At 35.0% G+C, this 25,042-nt stretch overlaps 1 protein-coding gene across 3 annotated transcripts in view; it reads left to right on the top strand.

Annotated features, from left to right (window-relative positions):
• Nucleotides 1–25,042, top strand: part of GPCPD1 (glycerophosphocholine phosphodiesterase 1) — a 53,183-nt gene that overhangs the window by 13,042 nt on the left and 15,099 nt on the right. For all 3 annotated transcript variants that reach the window (XM_032351361.1, XM_032351360.1, XM_032351362.1), the window contains exons 5-14: nt 5,730–5,805; nt 7,705–7,746; nt 9,536–9,659; nt 13,363–13,594; nt 15,261–15,423; nt 15,747–15,879; nt 16,827–16,881; nt 19,901–19,993; nt 22,400–22,477; nt 23,166–23,205. In XM_032351361.1, the coding sequence (XP_032207252.1) occupies nt 5,730–5,805; nt 7,705–7,746; nt 9,536–9,659; nt 13,363–13,594; nt 15,261–15,423; nt 15,747–15,879; nt 16,827–16,881; nt 19,901–19,993; nt 22,400–22,477; nt 23,166–23,205 (1,036 nt within the window). The remainder of the gene's footprint in view (nt 1–5,729; nt 5,806–7,704; nt 7,747–9,535; nt 9,660–13,362; nt 13,595–15,260; nt 15,424–15,746; nt 15,880–16,826; nt 16,882–19,900; nt 19,994–22,399; nt 22,478–23,165; nt 23,206–25,042) is intronic.

The following is a 25,042-nucleotide window of genomic DNA, read 5'->3' as shown; positions in this document are numbered from 1 at the left end:
AAACTTACTTCTTTCAAAAGCAACTAATTTAAGTTTGGAAACATTGAAAGTAATGCGAGTTTGTTTTGATCAAATAAGGGAAACCGAACTCTAGATTAATGATATTTTAGTGCTAAAAAGCAAGCAAGTAGCCATTTCAGAGGCAGACGATGTCTGCAGTGGAATTTTTAAAAGACTAATAGTAAGTATATTCTGCAGTATTCTTGTTATGAGATTGGTTTTAATGATAAACGAGTGTTCTCAGTAGCTGTGCTTTTTTCTCTAACTTTTGTAAAGTAACCAGTTAAAAGAGTTTTCTTTTTGTTTCATTTTTTAATTCTTATGTGGTATAAATACATTTGAAGGAGTATATAGCCAGCTTTAAGTGAGTAATTATTTTTAAAAAATTATTTCATAAAAGCCATCTCTTAGTGGCTGAGTTTGTTTAACTCCTATCAGAACTGAAGTAATTCCTCTTAGATTTTTTTTCAACCATGGTGTTGATAGAGTAGGATCTTTTCTGAAGGCCTTTGGAGTATCTGTTAAATCTAATCTGCTTGCTCACGATGATTTATTATTTTGGGATTGTTTTCATATTTGGAAAAGAAAAAAGTTGATTCTTTCCCTCTTATTTTAAAGATGCTTATTTCCTGAAAGGATTCTTTTCCTTCAGATTTTTATCTTTGAGTACACTTAGGCTGCATGTGAGCAGGGGTTTAGGCAGGCATCTAGGAAGCAAAACGATTAAACCGTTTTAAAATTTTTATTTCCCTTTGGGATCATTGAATACTTGTTACATGTGAAAAATGCAAGCAGCCACTGTTACCTCATTCTCTTAGCCACCATTATAGAAAAGAAAAAACTGACAAAGCCACTTCAGCTGTCTTTTGCACCTATTACGTTTCTTATTCCAACAATATATTGTAAATACTCAGTAATTAAAATTACATTATGGTTGATCGTTGTGTTGGCTTATCTTGACAATAGTCTCATTTTAATGACTTAATATCATTTATTTGGCTTAAGGGTTGTGCATTGTGGCAGAGTTTTTCAGTTTAAATTGAACAGTTGTGCAGTGATAAATAGGTCATAGCACTCATGACATTGAAAGTTAATTTGAGGATCCTGGTATGTGAAATTTGTAATACGTGAAGTCAACTAAATTTTACTTAAAGGGGCATTTGGACAAGACAAATCATAATGAATCCTTTGGGCATAGTTTTCTAAAGTAAGACTATTGTCAACATAGATAAATTAAGCCAACCTACAGTATTTTCCCTCTTCATTAAAGTGTAACCAAAAGCAGCAAATCAGTCCAGACTGCCTTCTGAAAAAATTGGCAAGAAGTCTGCTTACAGTAAAAAACAAGTTTTTCCCCTTGTAATACTTGCAAAAGTTTACAGTATGTGTTGGTGAGTGTGTTTCTTTAAGTAGGTGCTCTGTATCGTGTACACATGTACCGTGTGATGCAGGGGCTGCCATGGTAAGTATGTTTTTCATGGACTAGAGTAAATAGCTACATAAAATCCCATGCATATAGCTAGAGGTTTTTTTTTTCCACATGCCAGCTTAAAGTGACACTTCTTTTCTTTTAAAAGTTGGTGGCGCTCTTTAAATGACACTTAATTTTAAATAGAAATAATTATGAAACTTTGTCTCGGTTGTGCATTGTCAAATGATAAAACTAATGTGCAAAGAATCTTAAATTGTAAAATGAAATTATTGGAATATATATTTTATAAATATAAAGAATGATAGGAAAGCAAAGTAATTATGAAACAGTGAAAAGCCTGAAATGAGTAATAAGATTAATTTTGCTGAGGTAGTCTACCCACGCATTTGTAGAGCTTAAGCTAAAAATCTTAGGTCTTGTCAATTGACGTTCATATTTCAGTTTTTTTACCTATAAAATGAAGGGCTTGGACCATGGATTTCTTAGGTCCCTTCCATTGTGAAAATTTTATTGCAAATAAATAAAATTTTACCATTTGTATTTTCTCATTTTTTGCTCTTTCTGGCATATTCTTTTTAGCTTATAAGAGTCCCTTTACTTAACTTTTTATAACTAACTGTTGTCTTCCACTCTGTAGAATTAGAATGAGGTGTTAATATGTTGATTTTAAAATAATTTTACAGGTGACAAATCAAATACTATCTTGAACATAGCAAACAAAGGTTGTAGGTAATCTTGGAATGAAAACACAGGTGGGAGCTGCAGATGGTCCCTTAGTTTCACATCTTCACCAGAGATAATTTTTCAGTGTGAACATCAATTAAAACATTTTTTTTTTAGTCCATGTCCATCCTTCTATACTTGTGGGCAGAATTAGTGATGTAACCTGATGAAATGTTAGCCAATTTATAATAATGTTGTCTTTGATTTTCCCTTCATTTCAGTGGAAATAGCTCTTTATTTTTTAGTAACTTCTGTTTCTAATTTTTATAGGTGTTCACATTCACTCATAATTAGATTTGTTATAAACCCTTATTTTGTTCTTAATCTCCCTTGATTTTTGTTTGAATCCTTTAACAAAAGAATCAGTCATCTGTGATAGGCAGATCATTGTTTATTTATAGAATAGCCCAGGTATCTTATTTTGCTGAGTGGTTTTCTTAATGAAATTCTTCTGGATGCTAAATACCCTCAGCTGTTAACCTCAAACTTGAACCATCTCACAGATATCTGTCTGCCTAGCTTTCTTCACCTCCCACTTTAGTTACCCATAAGTGACTATTTTTCTTATTAGTCTTATTCAAAATCGTTATTTTTAAATGAGTGTTGGTCTGGCCTTACCATCATAGATGCAAATTCCTCAGAGCCCCTTTTACATGCCCCCCCCCCCCTTTTTCAAAATGTGGAAAGACAACAGTAAAATTTTAGGAGTTTTATTTTTCATATTTGAAAGCAGTGATACAACTTGACTAGTTGATGATTTTGCTACATGTTTTGTTCAAAACAAAACAGACCAAAAACCTCGGTCTACATGTTGTCTCTCAGGGTTTGATATAGCTAGCTCAGTGATGTTGATCACTGCTTGCGAAAGCAGTCATTATACTTTTCTTTCTTTGCAGAAATAGATTATTTTGTATTTTTTTTTAATATGCTTAATAGTATTGATAGAGTTGTTTCACAATTTAACATACATTTTAGCAATCAACTGATTTAATATATGTTAAATTGTGAAACAACTCTATCAATACTATTAATGGAATAATGTCTTAGACTGATGATGTTACTTTTTTCTTCAAAGATCCACCTTGCACTTGACTCCAAAGTGCTTAAAATTGTGGCAGCCTTTTATGGAATGAAACTGTTCTTTTTTCTAAGATCTTGAAGAATGAGTTTATTACATTTAGCTTGTTAAAAAGGATTGCAGGTTTTGGAGTCATTACTGAGATTTTAAATTTCCCAGTGCTCAGGGCTTAAATATTTTTTAAGAAGTTCAGTAAGCTAAAATTTAAGATTACCTTCTAAAGTTTGACAAAGTAGTACCATTTTGAAAGATAACTGTATTTTAAAACTTGGTTAATTTTTTTTTTATTTTAACACTTTGTTGTACCAATAAACATGATTTGTAGTGTGAACGCTTATATACCCAGTTAGAAGTCATCTGTTGAATCAGCTCTTTGGATTGCTCCTCGAATGCCCCATTCAGTTCAAGCCTAGGTGGTTTTATGCTGTGAGTGGGTTTGCTACTAAAACAGATGAGGGTAGAGTTATTAAAATACTATTAAAATATATTTCCTGCCGAATATTTTAACCACAGGGCTATTCTGACATTAGATGTAGATATTGTAGTCAACAGTTTGTAAAGATCCCCTGACACTGAATTGATACAAAAACAAAAATAAACTCTCCTTTCTTCTGTCCACTTCTTATCGTTGCTGGTATTTAATACTATGTTCCTGGCACCTTTTAAAGTCACCTTTGTTTAGTAACTTCTGTAAGAATGTAGAGCTAGCTATACCATCTTTGTAGCAAAGAGGATTATTTTTTTGGGAAGGAGGATGTGCAGGGGACATGAGAGGAATGGGGGAAGATTATAGGTTAGATCTTTCTGGATACTGTCTATTGCTAAGAAACATTGTTCCTTTTTTAACGTATATATTGTATCTTTTGAGGATCAGAAAGTTTGATGTTTAAGAAATACAAAAAAATGTGACAGGAAAGTCGTGATAAAAAACATCTAACAGATATAGGAATAAAACTATCTCCTTGTTTTAGTGTAAAGGAAATGAAATTCACTGTATTTAAGATGAGCAGTTTCACAGTAAAAAAATTTTAAAAACATCTGCCCAGTTTACCAACTTATAAATTGAACCCTTAAAACAAGGACTTATTCAGCAAGAAAATGAGGATTTGATAATTATCCTATTCGCTTTATGATTTGAATGAATAGCAAATGCTATATTAGTTTTCAAAGTTCAGAAGTTTGCAAGTTTTAAAAAGAATTTCAAACTCTGGTTATTTTTAAGTAGAATATCTCTTGCATTTAATTACTTAATGTGCTTAATTTGTCTCATACTTGATTATCATTTAGCACATTATTATTTATACTGAAAGCTATAAAATGATATAGAAGAGTATTTAATACCATCTAAAGGCATACACAGTGTATAGAGAGCTTATATGTTCTGTGCTTTTTAAGAGTATATAATATATGCCTAGGAAAGGGGTTGAAGATTTATGTATGAAAATATCAGTAGGGATTATCCCTAAGTGGTATGATAATGAATGACTTTTGTGTTTTCTTTTTGCTTCTTTGTATTTTATTAAATGTCTTCTGAAGATGTGAAGAGAAATATAAAATACCTTGTAATTTTACAGTTTGAAATTTTGCTTCTAAATTATGTATTTAATAGTTTTATTTTGGCACACAAGTTCAGTTGATTTTTTTAAATAATTAAAATTAGGAAGCATTTAGTTAGTAGTTCAATCCTTTAGGTATACATAGAGAATCTTAGTCGACAGTTCATTTTTTTTTTAAATCGCTGTAGATGTTAACGCATAAAGCTCTATTTTCCCTTTTAGTAAGAGAATTTGATAACAGAAGACAGTATTAGTTTTCACTCTGTATGAGTTTTTGAACTGTAGGGCATAAAGAGAAAAACTAGATGGTAGTTCCCTTTTTGTCAGACTTATTCTTCGAATTTACTCATGCACATGTATTTTCTTTTAGGGTTTTCCTGTACTCTTTAGAAACAATGGTTACTGTAATACAAGAAATCTGATGTTCTTCCTGTTATTTACTTACTATAATAAAGAACCTTGTTATGCCCTCTAGTTCCGTGTGATCACTGATCTAGTACTTGTGCCTACTATTCCTACTATCACAGAGTATAGGCTTTTCCCAAACACTTGGAGAGTTACTTGAGATAACTTTATTCAGTAATACCTCATTGACCACTGACAACCAGGCATAAAGTATATTTGGTGTTAACTTTAATTTATGGGAGTTTACCAACTAATTAGGAGTACTGTAGGCAGATTTAAGAAAGGATTTAAGATGGTTTTATGTGCCAGTTTCATCTCCTTTTTCTTGTTTACTGCCTCACCGTCCTTTTCTTCCAGCACTCATGTTTTGTGACCTGGTACATCCTGATTTTTGGCATATAATATTGATAAATAACAAGATGAATCTTTTGGTTTCATATTTAGTATAAGACTTAGGCCACAAACATCTAATGGAGTCATGGGTAGAAAATAAGATATAAGAAATTATTGCAGACGTTTAACTTTTAAATTGCAGACTATCGGTGGTCCATGCCAAGTCATAGTTCACAAGTGGGAGACTCATCTACAACCACGATCAATAACCCCTTTAGGTATGGGCATTAACTGCATCTGTTTGAGGCATATGCATAAAGTTACTAATATGCTGCACAATGGCTTAGTGGGATTTAATAAATTTTTATTCTAAAGTTTAAGGTCAATGCATTGTCAGTACTGCAAATTTCACTTAGCATATCATGGATCTTTTAAAACTAAACAGTTCTTAATTGCCTTTCTTTATAAACTTTGTTAGAAATGCTTGCCAGGTTATTTTTATTTGGGGGGATTTGATTAATTTATTGTGGAATATTTATTTTCATTTGGAATATTTAACAAAGTTTGCAAAATAACATTCTTCTTGACTGAGCATCCATGGCTTTATTTGATTACTTGCTCAGAGAGCTTAGAGAACATTTGAGGAAAGAGTTAATCCAAAACAAAAATTCTTAAATTTTTAACTTTGAATAGTAGGAGCAATAGAATAAGTTATCCTATTTATTCTGTGTTGTTGTTTTTTTAAACTAGTAAATACTTGAATAAACTTGTATGAATGCATTCAGATTTCTTGGTTGTAGCAGACATATTTTCCTCCTGATTTACTTAAATACCTGCTGGCTATGTTAAAATTGATACTCAGTTGATTTTATTTTGTTCTTGTTTTTTTCCCCCCTAAAACATCATTCCGTTTTTTTGTGCCAAAAAAATGGCAATTCTCTTCATACAAGTATTTTTGAATTTCCTTTTCGTTACTGAGATTAAAATTTGAAGTTCGTATCATATGCATAAATTAGCCACTTGGATTCATCTGTAGATTCACTCATGCTGAGAACTGTATCTTTTATTTTCTAGAGAAAATTAGAATTTAAAGATAATAATGGCTTGCTAGTAGCTATCTTAGATTAGAAAGTAGTGAGAGATCCTGCTTTACCCTGTGGCAAGGACATGTCTTGTTTAAACAGATACTTCATTCCATCCTCTTTATTGGATTTTCTTTTATGTTTTAATACATTTTTGATCGTATATTTAAAGTTTTCATGAACAGCATACTATAGAATTATAATAGTCCCATACTGAGGTTGGAAATTATTAGGTATTAAACATTTAAAAAATAATTGCATTTGGAAGCATCTTGCAGTTAAATATATTTCCTTATTATAAGAAATGGGATGTTTGTTTCTGATCTTTTAAAAATTAATTTTATACTTTTGCAAAGCATAATCTCTAAACTTAAGAGCTGCGTGAAATCTACCAAGAATTTTTATTGGGAACTCTCACACCTGTTTTGACAAATATTTCAAACTTAACGTTTAAAGTTAAACTGGGAAAGGAAGTAGCAGGGAAGATCATTAGTGTTTTACTGAAGAGGGTGGGGCTTACCAGCTTTTCTTATTTAGCTGAAATTTCTGTTAGAAAGGAATGTGCTAGCACTTATTCTTTTGGTAGTTCCTCACAGCTCTGTATATGCAGGTAAGTTTGTGCTGTTTTTGAAGCTTGTAGCTGGCTCTAGAGAATAGTTGGGATTCGAGGAGAGTTACATTTTAGATAAGTTCAGAATATGCACTACATAAGAATAAGCATTTTAATTGTGCCAAGACCTTTGGTTTAAAAAATCACCCAGGAGATACTGTTGTCCAGCAGCCTGTCATATAAATTGGTGGGTGTAGAGGTTTGTCCCAGTGCCTCTAGAGGGCCTCTCTGAGGAGTTTTCTTTCCCTTCCTTGTAACACCACAAATCATCACCAAGTTTGTAAGAACTTTTTCTGTTTGAGTACCTCCTTAAAAGGGAATTCTTTATTGAGGGCTACAATAAATATGCTTATTCATTTTGGGCTGCTTTTAAATTTTAGATTTCATATTTTAAAAATCCTTAAGGTGGGTAATTTCTCAGTTGTGCATTCTGTATAAATCATGAATTTTAACTAGGTGTTTTTTTTATTTTCCTTCAATTCTAGAAACTGAAATTATTATTGACGATGGACAATTTGGAATCCACAGTAAGTGAGACTGAATTTTGACAGTCTTTACTGATACCACTGAGATGTTACCTTTCTTTTCATTAGAAACAGCACAGGGAAATGTTACAGTACGATACTGAAAATAGAGGCTAGATCCAAGAAACAACCACATTGTGTTAAATAATAGTTTCCAGTATAATTCTTAAGCTTTAAAATTTTATCCTTTTGGTTTTTGACTGGTGACTTAGATGTATGAATTACTATGCTTAATTTAAGAGTATTATACTTAACTGTTAATATATCATCCCCTTTTAACCCCTGTGTTTGGTATTAATGTTTCCAAGCATTCTAGACTCTTAAGTGAGGTTTGTGCAGTTTGTGTGTATATGCACTTACAGTAAAATCCAGATTAAACAAAATGTTCCAGTAATTCTCCTGAGACTTTAAAAATTAATTTATGGCGGAGTAGATGATCCTTTTACTTCTGAATATGTTGAAAATTTCATGCATTCATATATTTTTGTGCTTCACTAAGGTTCAAGTTGTCTTTGGTGACTGGGGTTCTCACAGTAGAATAGTGTTATGATGCTAAACTGCATTTTTGTTTTAGATCCTAAACTGGTCAAAGATACAGAGGGGGTGAGCAGAAGGTGTACTTGCACTGGCCGTGAACCAGAGATAAATTGCTGATACTAGGCGCCTATGTTTATACACTTGAGAAATGTACACATGCTTTGGCAGTGTTTGGATAGAAATTTTACTTCTTTTCCTTAATTTTATTTGGGATGACTTATATTACATTGTAAGGTAGTCTAAAATACTTGCATAGCTTTAGTTTTAGTATTTTAGAGTCTTGTTCTCTTTATTTACAAAAGATATTTATGCTACATGTTTTAGAGAGCTTGCTGGATGGAGAAGTAGCTTTCTCATGTCCCTAACTATAAGGCAGGACATGTCCCTCTACTGTATGTTAATATCTCTGCAGAGTTACAAATGCAGGTATTTCTTTGCTCTTTTGTAGTTGTTCTCTTAAACTCAGCTTAAGTTAGCTGTCAGGATGGAAGACTGTCTTTCCAAATTTGTCCATTTCTGAGAACAGTTTAAAATTAAGAGAGGATAGTGGTTTCTCTTTACTTTTAAAATTTAGTAATTATTGAACCTAAGTTATACCTAAAGAGAAAAACTTCTTTTTTTTTTTTTTAAGTCTTATTGATAAAAAACTTAGGTCCAAAATGGCTGACAGCTCTCTGGTATTTATAAAAATTTTATGACCTATTTTAACAGGAAACTTCAAGTTAAATAATACTAATACAGTGTTATCACAATCCTGCCATTTATTTATGTCCGAATTTCTAAATGCAAGAATACAGAATTGACTCACAGTTTTGGTTTCAACCTTCTGTCTCAAGCTCCAGCGTTAGTGGTAGAACTTGTTCCAGCTGGGTAGCTCATGTGACCCTTTGGAAGTGTGATAGTGGTCCTCAGTGAAACACTATTAGGTTAGAACCAGTGAGGAATGTGGTATTTTCTCAGAAATAGATGCTGTTACCTCGATAATGGATTCAGTAAGAAATTTTAATTTACTTAAGTGGTTAAATATGGCTAATTGTTAACATTTAACTTTTTTCCCCTGACTTCATATAAAAGTTTTTGAGGAACAAATTTAAAACTACATGTGTGTTTGCTTTGGAGAGAAGTTCCAGTGATATATAAACTGAGTGTATGCAAATGTGAACATGAACTAGAATTGTCAAAGGTGTGTTGTACTTACCAGATTGTTTGAAAAAGTGTGTATAATAATTACTGTTCTTCATACTTACTCTGCCAGATGGTGTTGAGACTCTGGATTCTGGATGGCTGACATGTCAGACTGAAATACGATTACGTTTGCATTATTCTGAAAAACCTCCTGTCTCAATAACAAAGAAAAAATTAAAAAAATCTAGATTTAGGTATGACCATGTGAATTTGTTACTTACCCTGTTCATTTTTACTAATGCTGTAGATTTCTGACCTATTTGTTTTTAGCCTTTAAGTGTATATACTAAGAACATAGCACACATATAGATAAGGTTACATTTTCTTATTGAAGGGTCTTGTGAGAGTGAACTGCTTCCCTGACTCAGATTGTTAATATTAATTGCTAAATTTGAAAGCAGAAAATTTTTCTGTCTAGGTAAGTGATTTCCAAATGTATATACCTTTGTGGTTTCTAGCATTCAGAATTTTTTTTTTTTAAGGATTTTGTGTATTTATTAGAGAAAGAAACCATGAATGTGAGCTGGGGGAGCAGAGGGAAAGGGGCAAGCTGACTGTGCAGAGATCCCATGATCCTGAGATCATGACCTTAGCTGAAACTAGGAGTTGGGCATTTAACCAACTGAGCCACCTAGGTGCCCCCATTTAAAATTTCTTAGTGTAGCGATATTTTGTCTTAAAATTGATATGACAGAAATGAATTTGTGCTAAATGAGGGGATAATTATATAAACAGAGAAAAATGACTATTGGGAATATCCTACAGTGATCTGAAGTGTTCCTGTGGCTTGAAAATGAAATTTTTTCATGAAGAAAGTTAACAGTGATCATGGCAGTTCCAGATTAGTTTCTTCCTAATTCTGTATTAGGAGTAGATTTCAAGCTATGTGTAAATAGCTACATAGTGGGTAACTTGATTTTTCTGTAATGTCCATTATATATACCTTTAAGTGAGCTGGCTTCTCAGGGACCCAGGCAGCCCTATCATTTGAGTTTTTATAACTTAGGGACTGAGAGTTGTAAGTTTTGGTATGTAATGCATCCTTTTCTGACAAAATGTCAGGGTTGGGTTGAAGGGCCATTTTCAGCAACTGAAGTAATGAATAATACAGTACTTAGTGTCTTTATAATAAGACTTAAAAAATACTGTAGGTAATAACCCATAAATGTTTTGTAATAACTGCTTAAATACTGTAGTACTTATTCCAGTCATAAAATTAAAAAGGAACAGAGTGGGTAGCATTTCGAAGTCCTTTGCATTAACTATTCTGAGAAGTGAAAGGTTTTGGGTGTATCTTACCTTTGTTCATAGTGCTTCTAGGCCTTTTTCATACATAATTGAATCCTTTTTTCTTTTAAACTTTATTTATTTAGGGGTTTTTTTTTGCAGGAGAGCTCCAATGCACCCACATGAGACCCACCCTGACCCCCCACCTAGGGCGGAGGGGCAGACTGGGTGGCTCAGTCAGTAAAGCCTCTTGCGTTTGGCTCCTGTATTGATCTCACTTGGTGGTGAGATTTGGCTCTGTGCTTGGGGTGGAGTGTTTACATAATTGAATCTTTTATTTACATGGGAAAGGAAATAAATCGTGTTACAACTATAAAGGGTCTTCTTAAAATAAGAATAAAACCTTGAGGGGTACCTGGGTGGCTCAGATGGCTGGGCATCTGTCTTTAGCTTAGGGTGTGATCCCAGGGTCATCTGGCTCCCTGCTCAGTGGGGAGCCTGCTTCTCCCTCTCCCTCTGCCGTTTCTACTGCTTGTGCTCTCTCGCTATGTCAAATAGATAAATAAAATCTTTAAAAAAAAAAAAAAAAGAGAGAGAGAGTAAGACCTTGAAATAACTGTAGAAGATAAACCAGATGGTTGGTTGGGCTTACGAGGATTTTTTTCTTTCCTTGACTTAAGTTTAGAAATTAATGGTTGGGGTTCTGCTTGCAGATTTCTGATTGCAAATGCATACTGAGTCCTATACCATTCTTGTTTATATAGAAGTTATTTTGAGTGTTAGTATATATTATTGTGTTAATCAGGCTTAAATTGGAATATTTTTTTATAACCAAACTTCGGTGGGCTCTACAAATTAAATAACTGATTGCTGTTGAAATAATTGTGTATGGAGTACCTGGCTGGCTCAGTCTGAAGAGTATGTGACTTTTGATCTCAGGGTCGTGAATATGAGCCCCATGTTGGATGGAGAAATTACTTTAAAAAAAAAAAAGGTGGTAAACTTTATTAAAATTTGTGTATAACTAGAAATTTGTGTTCTGACCACCTTTTCCTCCCAAACTAGTATTTAATGATAAACTAAACCTTTATGGGGTAGGAGATAAATTGGTCTGCAAGAATATCAGGACTTTAAAAACTTAGCAACAGCTTATGCATTTTAAATAAAATGCTAGACATGCTGTTCTTTCTCATTATCAGCAAGTTTTTAAAAAAATTTTTTTCATTACCACTAAGTTTTAAACAAGCTTCTCATTCAGTTTACTCTCTCTGTAAGTGGAAAGAAATTATAACCATTATAGAGCTGTTTGAAGAAAACATTTAATATAAATGACTGAAATTTTTTCATAAATTCCTTTAAACTTGAATTTATTTATTTTTTTGTAAAATAAAATTTACAAAATTTTTCTGGTAACATTGCTGTTTTCAGAATAGTTATTTTTATCTTTGTACCTTTCTTGCTTATTTATTACTGTCCAAATGTGGTCTCTCTTCATATATCCTGGTGGAGAATGTTCCTTGAGGTTCACTAATAGAATCAGTTATCCAGAACTATTCTTTATGTAATTTTTAAATTTTTTTTATTTTTTGAGAGAGTAAGAGAGAGACTGCTCAAGTGGGGTGGAGGGGCAGGGAGCCCCATGTGGGGCTCAAAGCCAGGACCCTGAGATGATGACCTGAACTGAAGGCAGATGCTTAACTGACTGAGCCACCCAGGTGCCCTGTTTGTTTCATTTAAAAAGTAGTTATATGGAAGTACATACACACATGTAAAAAATGTGCATGCATACAAATAAACATTTAGTGTACTATTTTTTAAAAATAATGTACTTTTCACAGAATACCTGGACACACTGTGGTAAGGTAGAAGAAAGGGGAAATTTCTTTAAAAATATTTTTTTAAAAATTATTTTTATTAACATATAATGTGTTACTTGCCCCAGGGGTACAGGTCTGTGAATCGTCAGACTTACACATTTCACAACACTCACCATAGCACATACCCTCCCCAATGTTCATAACCCAACCACCCTCTCCCTATTTTTAAAAGATTTTATTTTTTTATTTGACACAGAACACTACAACGAGAGAGGGAACACAAGCAAGGGAGTGGGAGAGGGAGAAGCAGGCTCCCCACTGAGCAAAGAGCCCTGTGCAGGGCTTGATGGGATGAAGACCTGAGCTGAAGGCAGATGCTTAACCACTGAGCCACCCAGGCACCCGAAAGGAGAAAATTTTTAATTTACGGCCTCCAACTCTAGTCTTGTAATGTACACTAACAATATGGTTTCAGTATTATGCTTGTTTTTATACATATATTCTTTTGTGAGACTTTTCAAAAGAAATTGAGATAGCCATATATGAATGAGATAATAGTAAATGCCTCTATAGAAAAAGAATTACTGATAACCTTAGATACAATGAGCATTTATCTTGTTTTAATTCTTTGCAGAAATACATGTAGATAAAGACATCAATATCTTATAAAACATAACTAACGCCTTAACCAGTAATACGTGTAGTCTCATATAATACCATATTTTTGTTACTTGAAGGATTAGCATATTCAGGGTGCACTTTTAAAGTTGGTGTTCAGGTAACATTTGTATGAGTTTTCCTTTTCCATTTTTTTTTTTTTTTTTACATTTCATTATTTTTTCCAACGGTGTAGGGTAAAGCTGACATTAGAGGGCCTGGAAGAAGATGATGATGATAGGGTGTCTCCCACCGTTCTTCACAAAATGTCCAACAGCCTCGAGATATCCTTAATAAGCGACAATGAGTTCAAGTGCAGGCATTCCCAGCCAGAGTGTGGGTATGGCTTGCAGCCCGATCGTTGGACAGAGTACAGCATACAGACAATGGAACCAGATAACCTGGAGCTAATATTTGATTTTTTTGAGGTGAGTAATTATTTCATGGAGAGAGTTGAGAAAGAATGCAGGCATGGGCTTATTTTTAAATGTTTTGATTTTTATTTTAGTCTGAGTGTAAATCCATGATTCATGCATCCTTTTAGATGTTTATTTTTCTATACATTTTAGCAAGCTTAAAAAACTTGGAGTTGATAGACTCAAGTACTATAAAAAAAAGTCTCGGTTGAATTGATGTTTTACATCAAGACCAGATGTCTTAATGTTTATGCCTGTTCTTTTTTTTTAAACCAACATGGGGCTTGAACTCACAATCCTGAGATCAAGAGTTGTGTGCTCTGCTGACTGAGCCAACCAGGCGCCCTTATGCCTATTCTAAGTATAAATGAATAATATACAAAGGAGCCTCCAAGGATAAACAGAGGGATGAGCAGACTGTGTAACTCTTGATAGGCAACCCAGGACTCAGTATGATTGAGGCCTCCTCATGACTAAAGTGTGTAGCTTATTGAGGCATTTTATTATAAGAATTCTTAACAGTGGACTCATTTTTGCAACTTCACTTGATATTGTAAATATGTAGCAAAAAAGAGTTGCTGTGAAAATTGTGCCAGGTTGTTCAGAATCTGCTGCTAGCCTTCCAGAATTACTCATGACTCCTAACACTAGAGCCCTCTGACTTGGTGGCTGTACAAGTGCTCTCGTCTTCACAAGTTTTGCTGGGTCCTTGGTAATGAAGGTCCTTGCTTGATTGTGCCCAGCTAGTGGTTATTGCTTTCCTTAGATTCTTGATCTTTGGTACTTCCACTCCCATTTCCTTTAGATGAGGGCACCCAACCACAGTTTTGTGAAAATAGCAGAAGACAGAATGGATTTAACCCCACAAGTAACATATGTTACACTTGTCAATTAAAATTATTATACTCTTTGAATTATTTAATTTGATGATGCCTTTATGCATCGCCTTTGCTACTGGCTTTTTGGCTGCTTTGCATTGTATGAAATTTTAAGTGTTTCCTTTCAGAAAACTATAATAAGGAACTTTTATTTTTTAAAAAACCTATAATTTGATCTTACCTAAGTAAGGAGATCTGTGGGACTTTATTGTTAAAATGTGAGGTTTTCGTTGAACATCTCCTTATTTCTTAAGGATGTACCTTTTAATACTCTTAAATGTCCTAACTTGCTTTTCATTTGTTTAGCAATTTTGGAAATACTATTTTATTTGTAGACTGGGCTGATAAAATACCCAGTGTAATGTCCAAATGAGTATTCAGTTTCCTGGAGAGTTAACTATCCCTTTATGTCCTCTGTTGGAAAGCATTTTTAGAGAATATAATACACATTAACGGCTCACTACAGGTGTTTGTTAGTGTTTGAATATAAAGATACTTAGAAACTTTGTCAGTGTTTGAAATTCATCTGATACATGTTAGAGAATCAGAAGTGCCAATCACCAGAGTTATGACTAATGAAGTACTATATAAAATTTTCAAATATTATATACTAAAAGAAAATGTATCATTTATTTTATAAATACTCTATCTAAATTACCTGAATATAAATTTGATTCCTATTTATTACTGATCTTCTTCAATAGATTTTGGATTAATTTTAAGGGAGTTTTTTGACTTTCAAATGGGAAATACTGAAGTGTAAGAATATGGATTATTTTAAACCTCATTTTTTATTTCAGGAAGATCTCAGTGAACATGTAGTTCAGGGTGATGCCCTTCCTGGACATGTAGGGACAGCATGCCTCTTATCATCTACCATTGCTGAGAGTGGGAAGAGCGCTGGAATTCTCACTCTTCCCATAATGAGCAGAAATTCCAGAAAAACAATAGGCAAAGTGAGAGGTAAGCTGGGAGAAACAGAGGGGCCCTTTATAAATGAGCAAAGATTAGATTTGAATTTTGGTTAGTTAATTTCAAATTGAGCTTTTGGGAACGGTGTTAAATTATTTGTTTTTAGAATATTATCTACTATAGTAGCAATAAGGGGCATCTGTGAAATTTTCTGGAAGCTTTGCTTTGAATCGGTTTTGGTGTGTTACTTGTTTTCTGTTTGATAGAGATTGATAAAGTTGGTTCAAGTACTTAAATATTAATACTATTTAGATGCTCATTGTGGCCTTTTTAATCGGCTTTATCTTTATTTCTCCCCCTTTTTTCTATGGAAGTTGACTATATAATTATTAAGCCATTACCAGGATACAGTTGTGACATGAAATCTTCATTTTCCAAGTATTGGAAGCCGAGAACACCATTGGACGTTGGACACCGAGGTGCAGGGAATTCGACAACAACTGCTCAGTAGGTTGAATATTTGAGCAGCATCTGGTGCTTGGTAGCTTGTGCATGATAAGGCTCCGTTGGGTTGGCCCACTGAAGGTCAGGGATCCTTTATTACCTGGGATTTAATGTGATTCAAATTAAGTAGAAACTCTCTCATAAGACTCTGGACAGTCTGTCTAAAATCTACTAAACTGATGCAAAGAGGGACATTAAAACAGAAAGCCAGGAGGAAAAGCTTGATGCAGGAAGCAACCTGAACCTCAGTGTGTGTGTTGTGGTCCCAACTTTTCGCGTGCTCCCCTTTCTGGGTCTCAGTTTCCTCACCCGTACTTCTTGGTATCATTTCCATACTGCTGTCCTGCCGGGTCTCAGCCTTTCCCGTTCTCCCGGTCTGCCAGGATTAAATCCTCTGAGGCACCATTGCAAGGAGCAAGTCTTTGTGTTCTACTTTATGCAACTGCAAAAGGTGGTTTTCCTTGACTGGCCACCTTACTGGGGGAGGTATGTGTGGCTGTGGGATATGTTTATATTTGGCTTATACGTACTTGTAGTCATTAGAGCTTGTTTTTATGGAATAAATGCATCACCAAGTGATGGTCACAGTCTTAATTTGGGGATGGCAGAAGTAGCTTCAGAATAGAGAATTTTGAACTGGTTCCATTGTTAGAGACATAGTTGGCTTCTTTATTTTTATTTTTATTTTTTTTAAGATTTTACTTATTTATTAGAGAGAGACAGCAAGAGCACAGGGAGGGACAAACAGACTTATCCCTCCGACTCCAAGCACAGAGCCTGATGTCAGCAGGGCTCCATCCCAGAACACTGAGATCCTGACCTGAACCTAAGTCAGGCGCTTAGTGACTCAGCCCTCCAGGGTCTTCAGTTGGCTTCTTTATTACATTTGTTTTCTTTATCCTTTCTATAGTCGGTTATAACTGTATATCTATATATTTCTTCTCTTTCAGGCTTGCTAAAGTTCAAGAAAATACTATTGCTTCTTTAAGAAATGCTGCTAGTCATGTAAGTGACCCTCTCTTTTTTTGAAAACTTGGGACTGTTGGTCCAAAGGTAGCAAAGTAGAGAAATGTGGGCCTGGGTAGTCTGTTCCATTAAAAGCTTATAAAGGTTAAGTAGGTTAAAAATGCATTCTTCTGAATATGATTCTAAGTGAAGGTAAAGTATCTTTGAGCATTTGTTTTTAGATTCTTGATTAGGATTGTGATGAAAACTATAGAATCATTAGCGTCTTTGTTTGAGATTACAATGGTTTTTTTGTTGTTTGTTTTAAAAGATTTTATTTATTGAGAGAGAGCAAGAGAGCATAAGCAGGGGGAGGGACAGAGGGAGAGAGAAAAGCAGGCTCCCCACTCAGCAGGAAGCCCAATGTGGGCCTCAATCCCAGAACCCAGAGATCATGATCCCTGGTGTAGGCAAACATTCAACCGACTGAGCCATCCAGGAGCCCCTGAGTTTACAAATTTTGAGTGATTGGGACAAGAAAAACATTCCCCATTAAGCACTGGTTTTCATTAACTGAATATTGTCTCATTCAGATACTTTGGAAATAATGATTACAGAAGGATTTGATGGTGGTTTTATATAACACTTAAGTGTCAGTTTATCTCCTGCATACCAACTTGATTATATTAAATTTCTTAATTCCTTTTAACCATTTATTAAAGGTTAGAGTCTATTTTTTAGCTTTTAGTTTTTTTCAGCAACTACAACTTGACATTTTTATTATTTTTTTATTTTTATTTTTTTAAAGATTTTATTTATTTATTTGACAGACAGAGATCACAAGTAGGCAGAGAGGCAGGCAGAGAGAGAAGTGGAGGCCAGCTGCCTGCTGAGCGGAGAGCTCGATGCAGGGCTCCATCCCAGGACCCTGGGATTATGACCTGAGTTGAAGGCAGAGGCTTAACCCACTGAGCCACCCAGCCGCCCCCAACTTGACATTTTTAATCAAGAACCTGAGATTTCCAGGTCTCCCCCTGCTGCCTTGTACCTGACCGAAAAGCTTCATGCTCTGAAGTTAAACTAGGGAGGAAATGGAGGAACAACTCATTCTTTTATTTTCATTTTTTCCACAGTCCACAGTGTGCTCCGCATGCCTTAAGCTTTTGCCTCTTTATAAAATAGTTCAGCAAATAAACTTGATTAGTGTGATGTTTAATCTTATCACTTATATGAGCAAACATCTATTCCAAGACATACTTTTTTTATATTTGAGCATCTCTACAATTGGTAAGGGTTTTACTACTTTCTTAGCCTTGCATCCTGGTATCGTGGGCAGCATTTTTTCCTCTTTCTAGTGGTATATGAAGCACTTTATAATTCATGACATTTTACATTAATTATTTTAGTGTTTAAAAATATGAATAGTGGATTTCTTTGCCTTTTTGTTGAAAGGATATTAAATCTATGAGTGTTGGGCTCTACTTCATTATTTGGAACTGGTTTTCATGGTAGCTAATAACTATTCTATACATTGATTTATTCTGTAAACACATGAAGATCATGTTAACGAACCTGCAGTGTCTCCATGCTTTTTTTTTTTTTTTAAAAAGAGAGGAAGGTTGGGAGAGGGAGCAGAAGGAGAGAATCTTAAGCAGGCTCCACGCCTAGCACAGAGTCTGACACAGGGCTTAGTCTCACATCCTTGAGATCATGACCTGAGCCAAAATCAAGAGTCAGTTACTTAATTGACTGAGCCATCCATGCATCCCTCTGTGCTTTTCGAGAGAAAATTTCATTAAGCTTTTTTTCTTCCATGTTCTGTTGAGATCCTTCGTAAGTCATATAGATCGCATTTTAGAATGCCATATGCTGGTTATTAATGGCTTGTTTATTTTAATACTAAAAACATATCCTTAAAGGGTTTCTTTGTGTTATTATCTTACTTCTTAAAGCTTACACATGGATCTAGGGATCAGATTTTATCTCTTAGTAAAATTACCTTCCTAAAGGGTGGTGATCCTGTAAAGTTAAACATTTAAACTACAGAGCTATAATTTGTTTAAGGATTGCAGGTTTTGTTCTCTAGTAGAAATGCTTTGTGTTACTGTCTTGTTTATAGCACTAGAAGGAGCTAAACTTATTTTCCTGCTTCAGAAGTCATCAAGGAAATAGGCTCCTTTGATTCTGGTCTGTGATCCATGTGACCTCAAAAGTTGGACACCCCTTCCGTGACCTAAAGCTTGGGGACGGGTGGAAGCATATCATCCATCCTTACACAAGCACTTCTCTAGGTTGCAGTAACGTACAGAATGCTCAGACCTAGTTTCCTTTGATCCCAGCCAGCTTTCTTTCCGTGAATGCACACCTTTGTGGGTCAGTTTATGTTCTCAGCTTTGTTTGGATTAATTCCTGTGTTAGAATGGTTCTGACTTGGAAAAATGCACCCTTAACTCAGTGTTATCATCCTCCTTCCTTTTGACACTCTGTCAGGAGATTGGGCTTGTGCGGCACCATTCTTGACCCTCTTGCTTCTTTCTGTCTTTTCAGCAGCACCTGTCATTTCCTCTTTACTCTGCTTCTGGGGTTTTGCAAGGAAAGGCTGTAAGGTGTACCGCCCAAGTGCACCAGGGTGCAGAGCTGAGACAGTGGCTTCTTCCTTTAACCTCCTCATCTTTGAGGGTCTGCTGCCTATGGTACTTAGGGACAATAAGGCATAAGGTGACCCCGCTCCCTGTTCCGGCAGGCTCTGTTTATGCTTATAGTAGTAGCAAAGGTGACAGGCTGGCTACTGCCATAGAGTGGCCCTAGAGTGTGTTCAGATGGATCAGTGTGCCCATGTTTTTGCCAGAAAAAAAAATTGCTGTGCTATTACAGTGAAGAATGATAAAAACATTGTAAGAGAAGAAACTACTGCTTTAGAAAAGCTTAAAGCATAACATAATTCATGAGGAAGTTTTTTGTTTTATGTACAGGTCTGTGAGTTTATAGTGAACAGTAAATTTCTAATGTCCTTGTAGTTTTAGATGTATTGTGGGCTAGATAATGTTTTTCAAGTACTCATTTCCTTTATTTCTTTTAGGGTGCAGCCTTTGTAGAATTTGATGTACATCTTTCAAAAGATTTTGTGCCTGTGGTGTATCATGATCTCACCTGTTGTTTGACAATGAAAAAGGTATGTTGAAATTCCTTCATTTTATTTTATTTATTTTTTCGGAGAGGGAGGACAGGGAGAGAGAATCTTAAGCTCTGTGCCCAGTGCAGAGCCTGACACGGGGTTTGCTCTCACAACCCTGAGATCATGACCTGAGCTGAAATCAAGAGTTAGTCACTCAATTGACTGAGCCACCCTGTTGCCCCCAAATTCCTTCATTTTAAACTCTTACAGTTAGATAGGTTTAAAGGCTAGGAAGTTTATTTTACATATATGCATACAGTTATTTATTAGAGTTGACCAATTCATTTTTGGGGGCAATTAATGCCAGTTCTTTCCTCTCTCAAGTTCCTGTAACATTGAGTAAAGAGATAAGAATAATAATTGCCTGGAGCCGTGTCTCTATATTGCTGATTTGTTTTCTTCTACTGTCTAACAAAGGAACCTTCCAGGTGGCTTCTGTATCAGTCTGCCACTCTCCCCGTAGTAAAGCAAGAGAGGAAGCTGTCACAGTGTCTGTTTTCTAGCCTCCCTTCTAGTTTTGCCTCAAGCTTGTCCTCAAATTAATAGGTTAGTATGATTTGGCCAGAAGAGAAGAGCCACAGTGGAAAAGCACTTTCAAGCAAATGGAAGAGGGCCTTAGGAAAGGGGTGTAGATTTAGGAGCTAGGGGAACGTGACAGACTTTTGAGTCAGGAAGGGAAATGTTCAGAACTAAACCTCTAGATGTAAGTACCTGATGTCAGGGGAATTGAAGAGGACAGAGAGGCAGGGGGAGTGGTAATGGGGCCAAAGGTACAGTAAGCCTGGCCGAGAGTGGAGATAGAATGGAGAATGGCACGATGGAGGAGAAAGTCCAGAAGGAGATTTAAAAATTTTAAATTCTTGTTTAAACATAATTGTGTAATACTTAAACTTTAGTGTATAAATTAACCAAGTGATTTCTTAAAAACTTACTAGGTTTATTTGGCATTTTCTATTAAACTGTTGGGTATTATTTTCTGTTGAGGTGATTTAACGTTAAGGCTAGTTTGCCAACATACAATACTTTACCAGGCTTGATTGTTGTGGTGTACATGGTAAGGTGCCTGCCTGCTCATGGATTTGAATCAGTCATAGGGGTTTGGATTGCTATGATGTATGAAAAAGCATACTTTCATTTCTAGAAGAGGACCCCCCTGTTTTTGCATATGTGAAGGGGCTAGGCTGTAAGTCTTTCTTGGTAGACCATAGGGTCTGACCCTTCTTGTCCATAGTCTTAGGAGAGGGAAGGAGATACACCTATTTAGATAGAGGTAAAATAACTTAGTAGAAAAAGAGGAGATTGTTTTGCCCTGGGAAAAAAAATCAATGCAAAAGTGGACAGGAAGGAATGGAGCAGAAAGATCTTTATAACCAAGATTGAGGTTAATGAATCAAGCTGTAATTTCAAAAAACCTATGAGAGTTAATGGAAAAGTATTATTGATCCTGTTTTCACCAGACTTTGTCTTGTTCTTAAGTTGAATCTGGATGAGTTAGAGAATGAAAGTAAAAAATCATATGTATTTTTAGTTTTAATTTTCAAGCTGCTATTTTCCTTACCAAAATCAATTCATGTTCATTATAAAACTGAAGAAGATTATGAAATGAAAAAAAATCTTCCTTTCCCCTTTGTCTTTGGTCACACTCCCTTACTCTTAACAGTTTCTTGTGTGTCTTCTAGAAGAGCCATATGTACAGGTTTATACCATATGTATGTGAACGAATATAAATGTAGTAGATTTTAGCATATTTGTTGGATTAATGATTTATTGGTGGTCCGTTAATGCATTTCCTTAAGGTAGGGGTGCCTAAATAGTGTGATGTTTGATATGGTAGTAAACTCATAAAATGGGTTTTTTCATGGGGAAAACATTTGTAATAGATTAGAGTTCCTGTTAAGTATTACTACTTAAGTCTAAACAGACTTTTTTTTTTTTCCACGACCATTGAAAAAATGTGGCTGTTTTTTAACCAAACTTAAGTTTAAAAGGTTTAGAAAAGTTTAGAAACTTATTGACAGAAATTAATCTTTGTATAGTACTTGTACATGTTGATTGCCTGGTCATGTAGCATGGATATGCATATGTCAGAATGTCAGCAGTATGACAGGAAGTAGGGGAAATGACTGATTCCTGGCTCAATATGTCTGCAGGGCCCTAGCCTCCTCCCAGCTGCTTTTTTCTTCTAGGCACTCCCACCTACATCAAAAACAAAAACCAGAATTTAAGAGCTGGAAGGTTTTTTTTTTGTTTGTTTTTTTTTTAAAGGGGAGCTCCCCTGCATGGGCTTGCTGTGGGCTCTGAACATTTGTTCTCATCATTCACTATGTTGGGATGTTAGGCCTGTCTAGGGTTAAATATTCAGTAATAATTTGAGGCCTATTTTTCTCTTTATTTTCTTTTTAGAAATTTGATGCTGATCCAGTTGAATTATTTGAAATTCCAGTAAAGGAATTAACATTTGACCAACTCCAGTTGTTAAAGGTAGTAATGATACATAAAATGAAAATGATCTTTTAGTTTTAGAATGATTTATACCTTGTTTATGTTCTCTTTCTTGCATGGAGATGACTATATATTCAGCATCAGTAGACTGTATGCTTGGTTCTCTGTTCTAGTAGGAAGAATGGGTTTGTGCTACTCCATCTGTCTTTAACAGTTTCCACAGACCCCACTGATACTGCGTATGTGAAGAGGCTAGGCTATAAGTCTGTGTGTAGACCATAGGGGCTGACCCTTCTCATCCAGTCCTAGGTTGCCTCTGGTGTGCATTAGCCCTTCTTTATAGAACTGTTAGAGTTGACCTTTTATGCTCTCCTTGGTTTTTATACTTCCATTACTAGGATCTTTGTATGTTTTTTATACCATGTAATTTTATACGATTACTCTTCCTGTTTTCACTAGATACCTATATAAATGGTTGGTTGAGTATAAAGAGTTTCTGAAGAATTTTTATATTCTTCCCTACTTGGGTATTTGATCATGATCTTAGATGTATGTGTCCACATGTAAAATATATGTAGTGATTAGTGATTATTCTTACTAAACTGATTAAGTCTACATTTTATGGTTTTCTTGCTAGCTTTTCAAGTTATAGTTCTGTTAACCATATCTTCATAAACTAAGGCTTTTTTTCTTGCATTTTATGTTTGTGTGTGTGTGTGTTTTCTAGCTCGCTCATGTGACTGCTCTAAAATCTAAAGATCTGAAAGGTATGTACCAATATGGAGGCACCATTTTCATTTCGTAGTTAACATGTATATGGTATTTCCTTTTTTTTTTTTTTTCTTTTAACATACCCTTGGTCATTTTAATGAATATAATATTGGGCTGTCTAAATCATTTTATAGACATGAAGTCTTTACATGTATTCATTTTCAGATTCATTTATGTCATGTGTATAATAATTACGAGTTTTTACTTTTAGGAGTTTTCTTAGCTTGATGATCAAAGCTCTCTGTAATTTTGTACCTATCATTTTTTCCAAATGTTCTTTTTTTTCCCAATATATATTTTTAAAGATTTTATTTATTTATTTGACAGAGAGAGAGAGAGCATGAGCAGGGGGAGCAGTAGAGAGAGAGGAAGAAGCAGGCTCCCTGCCAAGCAGGACCCTGGGATCATGACCTGAGCCAAAAGCTGAGGCTTAACCATCTGAGCCACCCAGGCCCCCCTTTTCCAAAGATTCTTAACCCAAGAACAAAGTGGACGATATATAAAGTATGAAAGCTGGCCCTAGAGCCAGGAGTTTAAATCCAACTCTGACATTTACCAGCTGTGACCTTGGGCAGGTTACTTTACTTTAACCACTTGGTTCCTCAGTTTCCCTGAAACTTGTCCTGCCTATAAAATCCCTTTGTGATTGTACTTTACTTGGCACTCTCATAGAACTTCATAGTTTGTGCCATTCATTTGAGGTTTAATGACTCCTTTTTTTTTTTTAATTTTAAATTTTTTTTTAATTTCTTTTCAGTGTTCCAGAATTCATTCTTTATGCACCATACCCAGTGCTCCATGCAATATGTGCCCTCCGTAATACCCACCACCAGGCTCACCCAACCTCCCACCCCCCTCCCTTCCAAAACCCTCAGTTTGTTTCTCAGAGTCCACAGTCTCTCATGGATCATCTCCCCCTCCAATTTCCCCCAACTCACTTCTCCTCTCCCATCTCCCCATGTCCTCTGTGTTATTCCTTATGCTCCACAAATAGGTGAAACCATATGATAATTGACCCTCTGCTTGACTTATTTCACTCAGCATGATCTCTTCCAGTCCCATCCACATTGATATAAAAATTCGGTATTTATTTTTTCTGATGGAGGCATAATACTCCATTGTATATATGGACTCCATTGTATATTTGGACCATATCTTCTTCATCCGTTCGTTTGTCGGAGGGCATCTTGGTTCTTTCCACAGTTTGGCAACTGTGAATGGCTCCTTTTTTTTTAACACTTTATTCTATATATGTCCTGTCTCTTCAACTAGAATATACATCTCTCTAGGGTGGAAAACATGTTTTTGTATTCCCCAAGACACTTCTAATGCTCTGTATGTAGTAGGTGCTCGTTAGATATTTATCTGCAATTGTGGTAACAGGGTGGTTGTAATGACTTTGTGAAGATATTGTAAAGTGTTAAAGACTCCAGAGGTTATCCCCAGAGCACTGATAGGACTTTGTAGGCTTTGTAGCTATTTCATGACTGTTAATAACAAAATGAATGTTATTTATTATTTTTACTATTACTTATTTAGTTGGAAATTTTTATATGACTTTAGTCTTTGTAATACACAGGGTTTTTTTTCTTAACAAAAGAAAAGCTTGATAATTAGTTTGATATCAATTTTTTTTCCCCTCTTGGAAAAAAATTCTTAGGTGTCTTGAGATATAATCTATTTTTAATTAAATGGTAGAGTAACAAAAGCACAATTTTAACTTTTCTTTATATTCTCTTAATTTCTAACTCTGAGCTGATTTTAATATTTCAAAAAGAAGCCTTAGCATGAGGACACAGCTTTTAATTCCATTGAGAAATAATGAATTACTGC

The sequence above is a fragment of the Mustela erminea genome, chromosome 7, assembly GCF_009829155.1.
Source record: "Mustela erminea isolate mMusErm1 chromosome 7, mMusErm1.Pri, whole genome shotgun sequence".
NCBI classification, from domain to species: Eukaryota; Metazoa; Chordata; class Mammalia; order Carnivora; family Mustelidae; genus Mustela; species Mustela erminea.
This window is presented reverse-complemented; position numbering and strand designations above follow the sequence as displayed.